Below are 12996 nucleotides of genomic sequence, written 5' to 3'. Positions count from 1 at the left end.
AAACTTGAAACAAGAAGTAAGATCTCCATCCCCACATAAATCTGCAAGGGATATTTTTTCATAGCCTAATCTATAGTTCTAGCATGGTGTTTTGGACTACTCCCCTTGGGCAAGCCCTGGTCTTGACTTCTGCCCCTATGCCCCAGTAGAAAGCCATAAACAGCCCAAGTTTAATCAAGGGAAGAAAAATACCCTCAGTGCAAAAGTGGCTTTGGCCCACAACTGCTCCTAAATTCCCTTTTTTTTTTCGCAACTTGTCTGATAGTTCCTTTAAACTGTTCAAAGAACAGTTTAAAGGTGATTTACATTTTAACCAGCATTTTTAGTTGTTTTCAAAGGAAGAGTTCTTTCTGAATAACTTGCCCACCAGTAATAGAAACAGAAATCTGAGCAACTGCAAGCAGATAGAATAGTGAGTCTCCAGAGAAAGAGAACCAGGCACGGCCTTGACAGGTCATTTTTGGCCTAGGTCATTTTGTGATCTAAGCCTGGCCACACTGCTTGTCCTTGTACAGGTCTCAGTAATTAATGACCTTAAGGAAACAAAAGAATGCAGAATCAAATGACTGTTATCAATAGCAAAGATAATAAATCAATTGTAAAATCTCCCAGTTCTGTTTCAGTGGTAAAGATTAGCCAGAAGTGCTCAACTACCAGATCAACTGGAACCTAATGGATGATGATTTTGACCTTTTCTGACCCTTGTGATTTCAATCAACTAAAGCTTGGACTCTGTTGACTTTTGCCCTAATTCTATGCTGAATTCTCTTCTGCCCAAGCCCCTTCATGAATATATGCCCTTATCTTAAAACTTCCCCAATTTTGCTATTCGGGGAGACACTAGTTTGGGAAAGGTCCCTGGTGTTCTCCTTACTTTCTTCAAGTAATATAAATCCTTCTCCCAATCTTTGGCTTGATTGTGTCTTTTGGTTCGACACCCACCAAGAGGTGAACCCAGTTTACAGGTAACACAGTTACTTTTTAAAGCACCAGTTGTCCTTTTTTCATAGTTATGTGGCAGCTAATGACAGCAGTCCTCCTAAAATGCAAGAAACTAAACAATAGATCCTAGCAAACCATGTGGGTGAAGTGTAGTCCCACAGAGAGTTTCTATGTGAACCCAGAGCTATGGCGTCTCCCACCTACATAAAACTAAGTAACACAGAGAGAGTAAATGGCATGATTGATTAACATACCATTTAAAATATCAGTAGTTATCTAGAAAGAATTAGGTTGCATCCCCACCTCACTTCTTATACTAAAGTAAACTTTACACAGATTAGGAGTTAAACATAAAAAATAAACCCACTAATGTACTAGAAAAATATATTGGAAAACTTGTTAACTTTAGGGAGGATTTCTCTATGCTAGAAAACTCAGAAGTCATAAAAGAAAATGCTGATAAATTCAGCTGCATAAAACAAAACAACAACAAAAACTTCTTCATAGCAAAAAACCTAAACATAGTAAAAAAGCAAGTAACAAAGACATCAAAGTGGAAAAAATATCTCAACTCACATCACTGACCAGTAGTTCCCAAACTTTAGTGTGTATCAGAGCTACCTGGAAAACCCCAAATTGGTGGATTTCTGATACAAGGTCCTGTATAATGCATGATAATTTGCATTTCTTACAAGTTCCCCTGTAATGCTGATGCTGCTGGTCCAGGAATCACACTTTAAAAACCACTCATAGACAAAAGGCTAATTGCTGCTTTCATATGTAGACAGGTATTAGAGCCTATATTAAAATAATTAGAAAAAGACCAATGTACTAATGGAAAATACGCAAAGAGCTTGAACAGACAGGTCAAAGAAAAGGAAATACAACTGTCCTCCAAACGTATGAAAACATACTCAAGACCCCTCAGCATGAGAGAAAAGCATGTTTTCAAAACATAACAAGATATCATTTTTCACCTTTTGGGGTAATAATTAGTGTTGGCAAGGGTGTGGGAAAACAGGCACTGTCACACATTGCTGTAAGGTATGTAAATTGTTATTGCCACTGTGCAAGGCATTATCTACCAAAATTTTAAATGCATATGTCTTTTGAACACTGTGAAGAATTTACCATAGAAATATTCATATTTACACATGTAAAAAATGGCAAAGGTATAAAGACATTTGCTGCAAGCAGTGTATTTAGAAGCACAAAACTGGAAGAACCTAAACTCCCATCAATGATAGATTAATTGAATAAATTACAATACACAGTGGAATATTATATAGCTGTTAAAAAGGTAATCCTGTACATTTTGATATGGAACAAACTCCAACTTAGGTTTTTAAGAGAAAGCCCCAAATCTTATAAATAGTTGTTAATTCTATCAATTTTAAGCACCTATTATGTTCATTTGTTACACCATAAGCAGATAAAATTTTAAACTAAGGGTTTTTTTTTTAAGTTTTTCTTATGTTTCCCTAAGGACAAATTCAAATTCCAGCCTATGCAATTACTTTATGAATTGCTTACCTGACTGAACGATCATCACTTCCAGTCACGGCCAAAGGTTTAGTAGGATGGACGGCAAGTGCCCAAAGTTCACCTTCACAATGCCCTTGCATAATTAGGAAAGGTTTGTTTCTTTCATGCACCACAATTTCAAAAATTTCGCTGTCCTGTGTTCCAACTAGAATGTGGTCACCTCGCCAACAAACACTCCTTACAGACAAACCTAGTCAAATTGAATTGTATTTAAGATCAGTACTGTAATAACAGAATGCCAATCTGCCTAAACCACTGTTACTTTTTATACCTTAGATATAAGATAAAAGGAATCTGAAAGTCTTGGATCCACACATTTTCTTCATTTATCTGTACTGTTTTCTATGTGGACTATTTCTATTTTTATATACTTAATTTCTACCCATCCTTCAGGGAATACACTCTTCTTCCTTACTGGACAACATCAGTCATAGTCTGATCACTTCCTCAGCCAAAGGCTTATAACAACAGTGTGCATCATCCACAGAGTAATTATTCAGAATTAAAGAACTGTATTATTTCTCTCATAATAATCTGACTTTTCTCGTGTTTATATTTCATTTCTTCAAGGTGCTCATAAAATCATTAAGAAGAGAGACTTCTACTTTTTCTATATACAATCCCTTTTGTAACCTCAGGAAAGCTAGTGTCTTCCTCAGTTTTCTCATCTATATAGTATGGTCAACATTAAGCTCCTGTGTAACTTACAATGTAAGAATCAAATAAGAAAAAGTGTCAAATTATTTTGTAAACTTTAAAGTACAATAATGCTCAGCAAAACTAATGAAAACGGTATAACAGTTAACACTGGATGATTGTTATGTGCCAGACACTTCTAAATATTTTACATATATTAGCCCATTTAATTCTCTGAAATAGCTACTCTTATTCTCATTTTACAGATGAGGTATGCAGCTCAAGGTCACACATCTAATACTTCCAGTCCTCTCTTATAATTCCACACTAGTGTATAATACGTTTACTTTTATAGTGAAAGATTCTGTTTTATTACATCAATTTTTAAAAACCCTCCCAAAGAAAAAATTATCTCCTGATCGCTGACAAATTTGGATGAAGGAAAAACACATATGTATGAAATTAAATAATCCTAAACAAAAGTTCCCCTAGCTCTCAACACACTATTTTCAACAGTTTATTTGCTAAACAGTTACATTTAGCGTTCTAATAGTAAAATATTTTCAAAATTTAAGGTTACCAAAGTAAGTACCTATCACATCTCTCTGTAGGTTCCATTATAACAGGCATTAGACATGAAAAGAACCTCTGTCATAACACTAAACATAGATGGTCTTCAGGCAAAATTTCTCCTCTTCAGCAGAAGGATTTTAATTAAAATGTATATAGTATGAAGGGGCAAATATAAGTCTTATTTATTTTACAAAACATACTTTTAAGTTTACTGAAAGAAACCAACAACCTTGGTATATTTAGAATTTGCCTAGTAATGAGATATTTGTTTTGCTATTACCTTTGTACCCCTGTTCTGTCTCCCTGAGATCAATCACAGTTATTGGTTTAAAAGTTAAATCCCAAAGACGAATACAGCCATCTCTGCCACCAGTAGCAAAGCCTTCTTCACAAGCATTCATGCTAAAAATTCCCGCCTAGAAGAGGGAATAAAATAATTTAACAATATATACTTTTTAAGAAAATACACTATATATGATGGTAGAAATCCACTTAAAATTTTTTATATGGCATAGGAATAATCAAATACATCAGAAACATAAAGGATAATCTAGAAACAAATCTATGCATATATAGGAACTCAATATGTGACCAAGGTGGTATTTAATGAGATGGGCATAACATAAAAGAAAATTCAGTTAAACCTTATATCATATATAGAAATGAATTACACAAAAACAAAAACATGAAGACCAAATTCTAAACGTAAAAAATGAAACAAATATATTAGAAGAGTCAGAACACTTACGTAACTTTGGGCTGTGAGAGAACTTTTTTTAAGCGTGGCAGGTTACCCACCAAGGCATAAAGGAAAAATTTTCAATTTTTCATATGAGAAAAGATATCGTAAAAAAACAAACTGGGGAAATATTTGCATTGTCTATGACTGTCAAAAGGTTAATATCCCTAATATGAATAATATTGAATATGAATAATATTGAATAATAATATTGAATATGAACAAATGAATAAAGGAAAGAAAATCCAACAACAACAGTAACAAAAAAAGAGTACAGGATAAGAAAAGCCAATTAACAGAAAAGGAAATTCAAGTACAGCTGACCCTTGAACAATGCGGGTGTTAGGGGTGCCGACCTTTGTGTAGTCGAAAATTCTAGTAAAACTTAGAATTGGACCTCCACATCCAAGGTTCTCCATATCTGCAAGTTCTGCGGTATCCATGGATTCAACCAACCACAAACTGTGTAGTACTACAGTATTTGCTATTGAAAATAATTTGCATACAAGTGGACCCTTGTAGTTCAAACCCATGTTATTCAAGGGTCAACTCTAGTCAATAAATACATGAAATTTCACAAATAGACAGGAAAGCAAACTAAAACAAATAGTTATTATTTTTCACCCAGAAGACAAGCAAAAATTTCCAAGAGTGGACACAACCTCTGCTGATGAGTATGAGGAAGAAACTGGTATTTTTATATATTGATGGTAAAAATGTGAATTGCCACAACCTTTGTTAGAATCTGCTATTTCTGGTCTTTAGGCATTTTGCTTAAAGCAAGTCCTGCTCTAAGTGGTTCTTTAATATACTTAATATGTAATATATATTGAATAGTGATTCATATTAATATATATATATCACTTTTCTACTTGAGATTGTCCTGCTACCAATATGGCAGCTCTGTGCTCTCTAGCTCCCCTCACTATGTGAGGGACTCAACTGCTAAAAAAGCTCAAATCAAAAAACACTGAAAGGTTTTTGTTTGTTTGTTTTTAAAACTTTTTTTTGGCCATACCGCATGGCATGCGGGATCTTAGTTCCCCGACCAGGGATCGAACCTGGGACAGCCAGGGAAGTCCCTAAAAGGGACTAAACACTAAAAGGCTTTAACAACAGCTTTTTTTTCCTGATAACTTATTTATATGAAAATCTCATGACGTACAAAAATTAAATTCCTTTGCCACTCACTTAATGAATCAATGATATTAAAATTAAAAAGTTAATTTTATCCTAGAGCTATCCCCAAATTTCCCACTGGTAAATTGGCTACAAAAGCACTAGCTTTATTCTAATGTGGTTAATCTAGGATACTTTTAGGTTAAATTTAACAAACTTTTTTTCAACAATGAAAAAGACACCATACTAAAGCAATGGTTTGAACAAAATAATAATTATACTAATTTAATTGCATAATGTTTCTTCATTGAAATCTTGAAAACAAAAACAAATTAATTCAATTGTAATAGTAGTTTTCAAGTTACTGAATTGAACAGAAAGTCTGCTATATTATGGAACCTTTTGTTCTAAGACAGGAAGGTAAGTAATTAATACCTAAAAGTATTTAAAATATTTAAATATACTTACAGTATGAGCTCCTTGTATTGTTCGTATAAGATTAATTCCTTTCCAAACATATATATCCCCATTGAGTGCACCAGAATATGTTAATTCATCCCTTGCACAGGCCAGGCACAATATTGTCTGAAGGTCACCAGTCTTACCAAAGACCCCTCGTTTTGGGGTCAGAGCATTTCCACATAAACTCCAGAACTAAAAAGTACATAGTATAATCGAATTACCAAAGAATGCTCATAATATAACCAAAAACATTTCCAATACTTTGATGCTATATTAGAGCAGCAGACTAGAAATTACCTAAGAAACTCCCTTATGATACAATAGCGTTCAATGTTCACATCCTCATCTTAGTGTTGTCATTAGCTATGTTATAGCAGATAAATCACTGTTTCAATCCTTACTGTAATAAGGGGGGGTTGAACTAAACTATTTTAAAAATATGCTGTGTTTCCCTTAGGTTTCTGGAAAAAAAACTACATAATCTTTTAGACAGATTAAAAAGTTGGGAAGGGTTATTAGCAATGAAAATGAAGCTAATGTTCATTTCTTCAGTCACACTGGCAGTCACATTTCAAACGCTCAAGAGCCACATCTAACTAGTGGTTACTCTATGGGACAGCACTGATGTGGATTCTAGAACAATGGTTCTTAACTCCTGCTGAGCATCAAAATCATTTGGATAGCTGGGCTTCACTCTCCAGAGATTCTGTCTCAATTTATTTCAGTGGGGGGTTCAGGTATATTGCGTCATTAATTTCCCCCAGGTGATTTTAATATGCAGCCAAAATTGAGAATCACTAATTTAGAAGAAAAAAATAGACTGAAATTGGGACTTACTGAAAGGAAGAGAACCAGCTATACTTATGCACAGAAATCACGGAGATTTTTAAATTTAAAAATCATACATTGATTAAAGCATTCATTAGCTATTTGAATGGATAAGTGATCATTTTTAGTTCTTTAAGGCTTCAGATTTTAAACTTAGATCTTTAGGTCTTAGAATAAGATCTTGAAGATCAGGTAAGATCTTTTAAGTACATAATATTAATAAATCATATTACTTTAAGTGGCAATTTACTTATTATAAAGTTGAACTTATTCTCTGGGCCTAAATTCTTTATGCAGAACTATCTAATGTGTATACTCCTGCTCTGCCCCATATTCATTTCTTTCTTTCTGCAAACATTAACTTTACCTGAATCCACATAAAAGAACAAAAACCCTCATCATGAAGATTTATATTTGACTTCCCTATCTTCTTCCAAAAATGAACAAATCATTCCAAATGTGTATCTTTCTTATTTTTAAGCTTTACAAGTAAAGGAACTGCTCAGCTTTGAAAATATCAGAGAGCAACATACTAATCTCTTTTTCATCCACCTCTGTTTCTCTCTGTCTCTCTCTCACTCTGTCTCTCTCTCTCTCGCTCTCTCTCTCTATATATACACCCACGCACGTTGTGTGTGTGTGTGTGTGTGTGTGTGTGTGTGTGTGTGTGTGTGTGTGTGTGTGTGTATATCCTAAATTGTAGTGTGATGTGTGCTTAGTGGCAGAGAATAAGTAATCATGACTATTATAAAGCAAGACCCTTCTAGTACCTTGATATGTTTTACACCACAGCTGACCAGTTTATTTGGCTGGTACACATCCCAAGAAATATCAAATATCTGTAAACAAATCAGATTCATGGTTAAAATACTTATTTCCAGAATCATTTAAGAATCCTGTCCAAAAGCCCAAATAGCCCCAAACCCTACATATCATAAAACAATATTCCTCAATAAATAATAATCAGAACCCTACACTTCAAGATCCTATGAGAAATAAAGTATGTAAATGATAAGGAATAAAAACTATTTCTTAGTTTCTATGAACCATATGAAACTACTAGTGGAATGGAAATTAACATCTCTTTCTAATTTTTAAAAAAAATTTGGTCTATAAATAACAAGAATGATTCAACAGAAACAGGGAATGAGGCAGGTAAGTGCATAATTTCTAAAGAGGAAAGATAACTAAGAGAACATACACAACACTTATACAGCCAGAAATAGAGAACATTTTTGTAGCTTTCTATCACACAGAATTACTTACATAAAAGATCCAAACATTTATTTCACAGTAAAAATTCTGTTTCTAGTTTTCAGTTTTTTTAAATTGTTTATGGGTCAAACAAAACTAACTTACATTTTGGAGATCCCCAGGCTTCATTTTTTTCTAAGGTTCCATAAATTATAAATACACACAAACAATTTTTGTTACAAAATCAAACAAGAAAAAACCCAGCTGAAATAAAATATGCATTAAATATATACTTAATGATAAATGAAAGAAAAATTAATATTTGAAAAATAATCTCATAACAGATAAAAAACAATTCTGCTATCTGGTAGTCTTTACCATGTTTCTTTGATATCTGCCTGCATAATCACCTAATATGCTTACTACCTCTAAAAATTTACCAAGTGATAGTCTTTAGTGATAATGAAGAAAGAATACATCTTATAAATTAACATTTAACAACTCACCATACATTTAATATACAGATTAAATGAAAAACATACTGATGCACCTTTAAAATACTAACCACAAAAATACTTTTCAAAAATTCCAATGACAGTACCATTTTTCATAGTAATCAGTCTACTTACTAAGTCCGAAGTACTAATGTGTGAAATGCTTTGATCTAAGTAAGTCAGAATACACAACTGTCTAATAAAATGTACCTAACACTTTAATAATTATCTAAATCGTGTTTGCGTATAACAGGCCCCTCTGAGAATCGGCTGAAAACCAAGTTTATTTTCCAAAACGCAAATACATTAAAATTTTTTATACAATTTTTACAGATTCATAGATTTTCCCCAAATAGAATCAACGACTGTAGCTCCTGTGTTGGTTCAGGTTAGGTGATTATGCAGACAGGTGTCAAAGAAACATGGTAAAGACTACCAGATAGCAGAATACAGCAGATACACCAAAAAAATCACACATTTTAAAGAGTTTAAGACAAAGTATTCATTATATTAATTTCATACAACTTGGAATAAGCAATGTATTTTTAACAAGTTTCCAAAGTGAAAAATGTTAGGTCTCTAACATAATTTCAAATTCATATGTGCAACAGTATTCACCTTAACTATGATGCATATGTGATAAATCAAACTGAATAATAAATAGAGCCTAGGCATGAACCATTCAATTTTTAAATTTAGGTTTGAATAACTTAAAACTCATCATTTTTGCCAAAGCAAACACTGGGTTAAAGGTTTTATGCTAAAACTATACATATCAAGTCATGTTTTTGAGTACCACAATACATATACGCATTCTAAAATTTTATGAGTATTTATAACTGCATTTAAAATTTTAAATTACACATGAGCAACTGGCAATAACAAAACACAGAAACATAAAATCTCCTGACTCTTCTCTGGCTTTTTCCCACGCAGTACCCATTAGAAACTCCAAAGGAGAATACTTACTCTATCTGTGTGACCTGGAGCCATAGATAACATTTTTCCTCTTTTCCAATCCCAAACGCAAACTGCATTCTTTGAATCAAGTCCAACTGAAACCAAGCGCTGAATTATGTCCAAGAAGACCAGGGAGCAGGGGGAATAAAAAAGTAAACAAATAAAAAAGGAACCAAATTATAAATGGCAAACAAATTCTACTCATGGGTATTATAAACATCAAAACTTACACACTTATATTTTATAGACCTCATAGAGAAAGGCTGGATGTATTTCATCTTGTTCATATTTGCATATATGTGTAGTTCTTCATATGAGAAACAGAAGAAAGACTTCCATTTCTAACAGTAGGATTGACAGAACACCCTAAACATCTCTCCTGCCAAAAACTAAAAATGCTAGATAAAATGAAAAAACATCTTTTTAAATGCACTGTTGAGCTGTCAAGGAATTAAGAAATCTGAGAACAAAAACAAAGTGATTTCCTATGGGAATCCTGGAAGTAAGAGAGCTCCTATACCCACTTTACTCTAAAGGTATCAGCTAACTCCTGGTAAGCCTAATTTTTGTTCTTCAGGCTAAAGAGGAATAGGAGATAAAGTTTAGGGCCTGCCCAAGGTAGGGATTTGAATTGCAGACATTTGACTAAAGCAGTAACTCCTCAGAGTAAGGGAGAACAAGAAACCATCCCTTTTCAAAGAAAGGGGCAGTGATGCATGAAGGGGAAAAAAACCCTCCTGAAAATATGTAGCCACAAACAACCTTCACATGGTTGTAGGGCCTATGTCCACATGAATCATGAATCCTTCAAATGAAAAATTTCATTCAGAGTGGTCCTAAGGGTCGCAGAGTTTTCAAGCATTTTCAACTATGTGGCACAGGCAAATATAAATCCTATATGGAGGACTGATACATCAATCCATCCCTCGAAGAATTCCTACAAGTAGCAAGTCAATAAAAAATAAACTTAAAACAAACAACCCCCACACCCAATAACCAGAGGAAATAAGGGACCATGAGTGAGAATCAGCAAGTCACCAGAAACAGAACAGTCAGTCTTGAAAAGTATCAGACATTGGAATTATCAGATAATATAAAATAAGCTTAATATGAGTAGAGAAATAAAATTAAGGCTTCAAAATATCTTCATATGAGACAAGAATGGGAGACCATAAAAAGTATCCCAGCAAATTTAAGGAAGCAAACAATTTCTAGAAATGAAAAATAAATGAAATTAAAAATTCAGTGGAAAAAAGAAAAAAATACCTCAGTGGAAGAGTTATACAGGAGATTAGAGGGAGATGAAGAGACTGAGCTGAAAAGAGGGGACAGTGAGATGAGAAGTATGAGAGAGGTTAGGAAACATGAAAGATGGCCTTTGGTCATGAAGGAGTATTAGGGTCTGAACTTGCCCCCCTGCCATAAACAACTAGAAAACTGTACAAAATATATAAAACAAATATTTTTGGACATTCTTAACAGGAAGTGAAGCACTGTAAACCGTGAATGAGGGGGAAGCAAACAAGGTAAGTTCTGCAATTGCCCCAGCCTTCATTTAGGTGGTATTTTCCAGACTATAGCACAGAAAGGTGGAAGCCAAACAGAGCCCAGAAGACTTGCTGATTTGAGAAGACAGAGCCTGAAGTTCAGAGAGGCCAAGATGGCTAGAATTTGCAGAGCAGAAAAAGAACTCTAGAAAATCTGTTTATGGGTCCCCTTGAGAACACCAGTTTTTGCATGTATAAGGTGAAATCCATGAGGCCATGCAAAGAACAAATTCTGAAAAAAAGAACAATTACTGGGGAGCTAAAGCCAAACAATTCCCAGAGATCATAAAGGGTCAGGATCACTCAAATTCCCAATAGCAAGAATGGAGGTATATCCTCGAATTCACCGTGTATTCAGCAGAGATTCCAGGAGGGTCACACCATAGTAGTGAAGTTAAACCAGTGGTCCTAGAGGAAAAGCTACTCTAGCCTTGACCAAAAAAAGCTTGAAAGCAAGCTTTTCAAAAGGACCAAACTGATCGACAAGGAACTTAACTACCTACAAAAACAATGTCCAACATGCTTTAAAGGGATACAACAAAATCCAGCATTCAGAATGTAATATACACAATGTCCAGCATCCAATAAAAAAAATTACTGAACATGTTAAAAAAGAGGAAAATGTGACCAATACCCAGGAGAAAAATCAGTTAATAGAAACAGACCCAAGAATCACAGAAATGATTAAAATTAGAAGATACTGGCTGTTAAGATGGAAATGTTCAAGATGCTCCAGAATTATTTTAAAACAAACACATAAAGAATAAAAAGAGAAATGGAAGATATAAAAGAAAAACATGTTGAACTTTAAATATAAATGTTAAATTATCTGAAATGAAAATTCACTCCAAAGGATTACCAGCAGCTTAGACAATGAAGAAAAAATAAATGAACTTGAAGACACAGCAACAGAAACTATCAAAAATAAAGCACAGAAGGAAAAAGGGAACAAAGTAACAGAGCCTCAGTTACCTTTAGAAAAATTTCAAGGGGTCTAACGTACAGGTAATTGTGATTCTAAAAGGAGAAGAAAGATGGAAGAAAAGAAAAACAAAACTGAAGAAATAATGGCCAAAACTTTCTCAATTTGATAAAAAACATAAACCCACAAATCTGAGACGCTCGATAAACTTCAAGCAGGATAAATCACACACACAGAAAAAACACATCCACACACATGGGCATCAAACTGTTGAAACCAGTGCTAAAGAGAAAAACCTTAAAAGTGGCCAAATAAGAGAGAATTTTGGTGTGTAAGGACAAAGATTTAAAAATAATCCTGGGCTTCTCATCTGAAGCTATGCATATCAGATGACAATGAATAACCTCTCTAAAGTGCTGAGGGGGAAAAAAGTCAACACAGAATTATATACTTAACAAAAATATCTTTTGAAAACTGGGTCAAAATTAAGTCTTTTTCAAATAAACAAAAGATGAGAAAATTCATCAACAAATCAGCACTATAAGATATGATACCAGAAGTTTCTTCAGGCAGAAGGAAAATGATACCAAAGAGAGACTTAATTTACACATATCAATGAAGAGTACCCAAATGGTAAATATGTAAATAAGACTTTTCTTACTTTTAATTTTCTTTGAAAACTAACTGTTTAAGGAGAAATCACAACAGTTATAATGGAGTTTACAAAGCATGTAAAATGAATGAAAATGAAAGAAGTAAAATGAATGACAACAATAGCACAATAAACAGAAGGAGAAAAAAGAAATAGCAGAATACATATTTTCCCGTATTTTTTCAAAGTGCACAGGAAACCTCATGAAGATCACAAAATTGTGAATTACAAAATAAGCCTAAACAAATTTTTAAAAATTAAAATACAGAGTATGTTCTCTGACAAAGACAGAATGAAATCAGAATAACAGAAAGTTGTGCAGAAAATCCTCCAAATATCTGGCAACTATCAGTACAATTCTAAGTAACCGCAGAGTTAAAGAA

The 12996-nt window shown here is 33.7% G+C and overlaps 1 protein-coding gene across 4 annotated transcripts in view; it reads right to left on the bottom strand.

Annotated features, from left to right (window-relative positions):
* Positions 1-12996, bottom strand: part of EML5 (EMAP like 5) — a 164196-nt gene that overhangs the window by 114023 nt on the left and 37177 nt on the right. For all 4 annotated transcript variants that reach the window (XM_060122842.1, XM_060122761.1, XM_060122683.1 and 1 more), the window contains exons 3-7: positions 9502-9600; positions 7615-7683; positions 6023-6208; positions 3977-4112; positions 2476-2677 (exon numbers count right to left, since the gene is read on the bottom strand). In XM_060122842.1, coding sequence (XP_059978825.1) covers positions 2476-2677; positions 3977-4112; positions 6023-6208; positions 7615-7683; positions 9502-9600 — 692 coding nt within the window. The remainder of the gene's footprint in view (positions 1-2475; positions 2678-3976; positions 4113-6022; positions 6209-7614; positions 7684-9501; positions 9601-12996) is intronic.

This window comes from Lagenorhynchus albirostris, chromosome 1 (assembly GCF_949774975.1).
Source record: "Lagenorhynchus albirostris chromosome 1, mLagAlb1.1, whole genome shotgun sequence".
Taxonomy (NCBI): domain Eukaryota; kingdom Metazoa; phylum Chordata; class Mammalia; order Artiodactyla; family Delphinidae; genus Lagenorhynchus; species Lagenorhynchus albirostris.
This window is presented reverse-complemented; position numbering and strand designations above follow the sequence as displayed.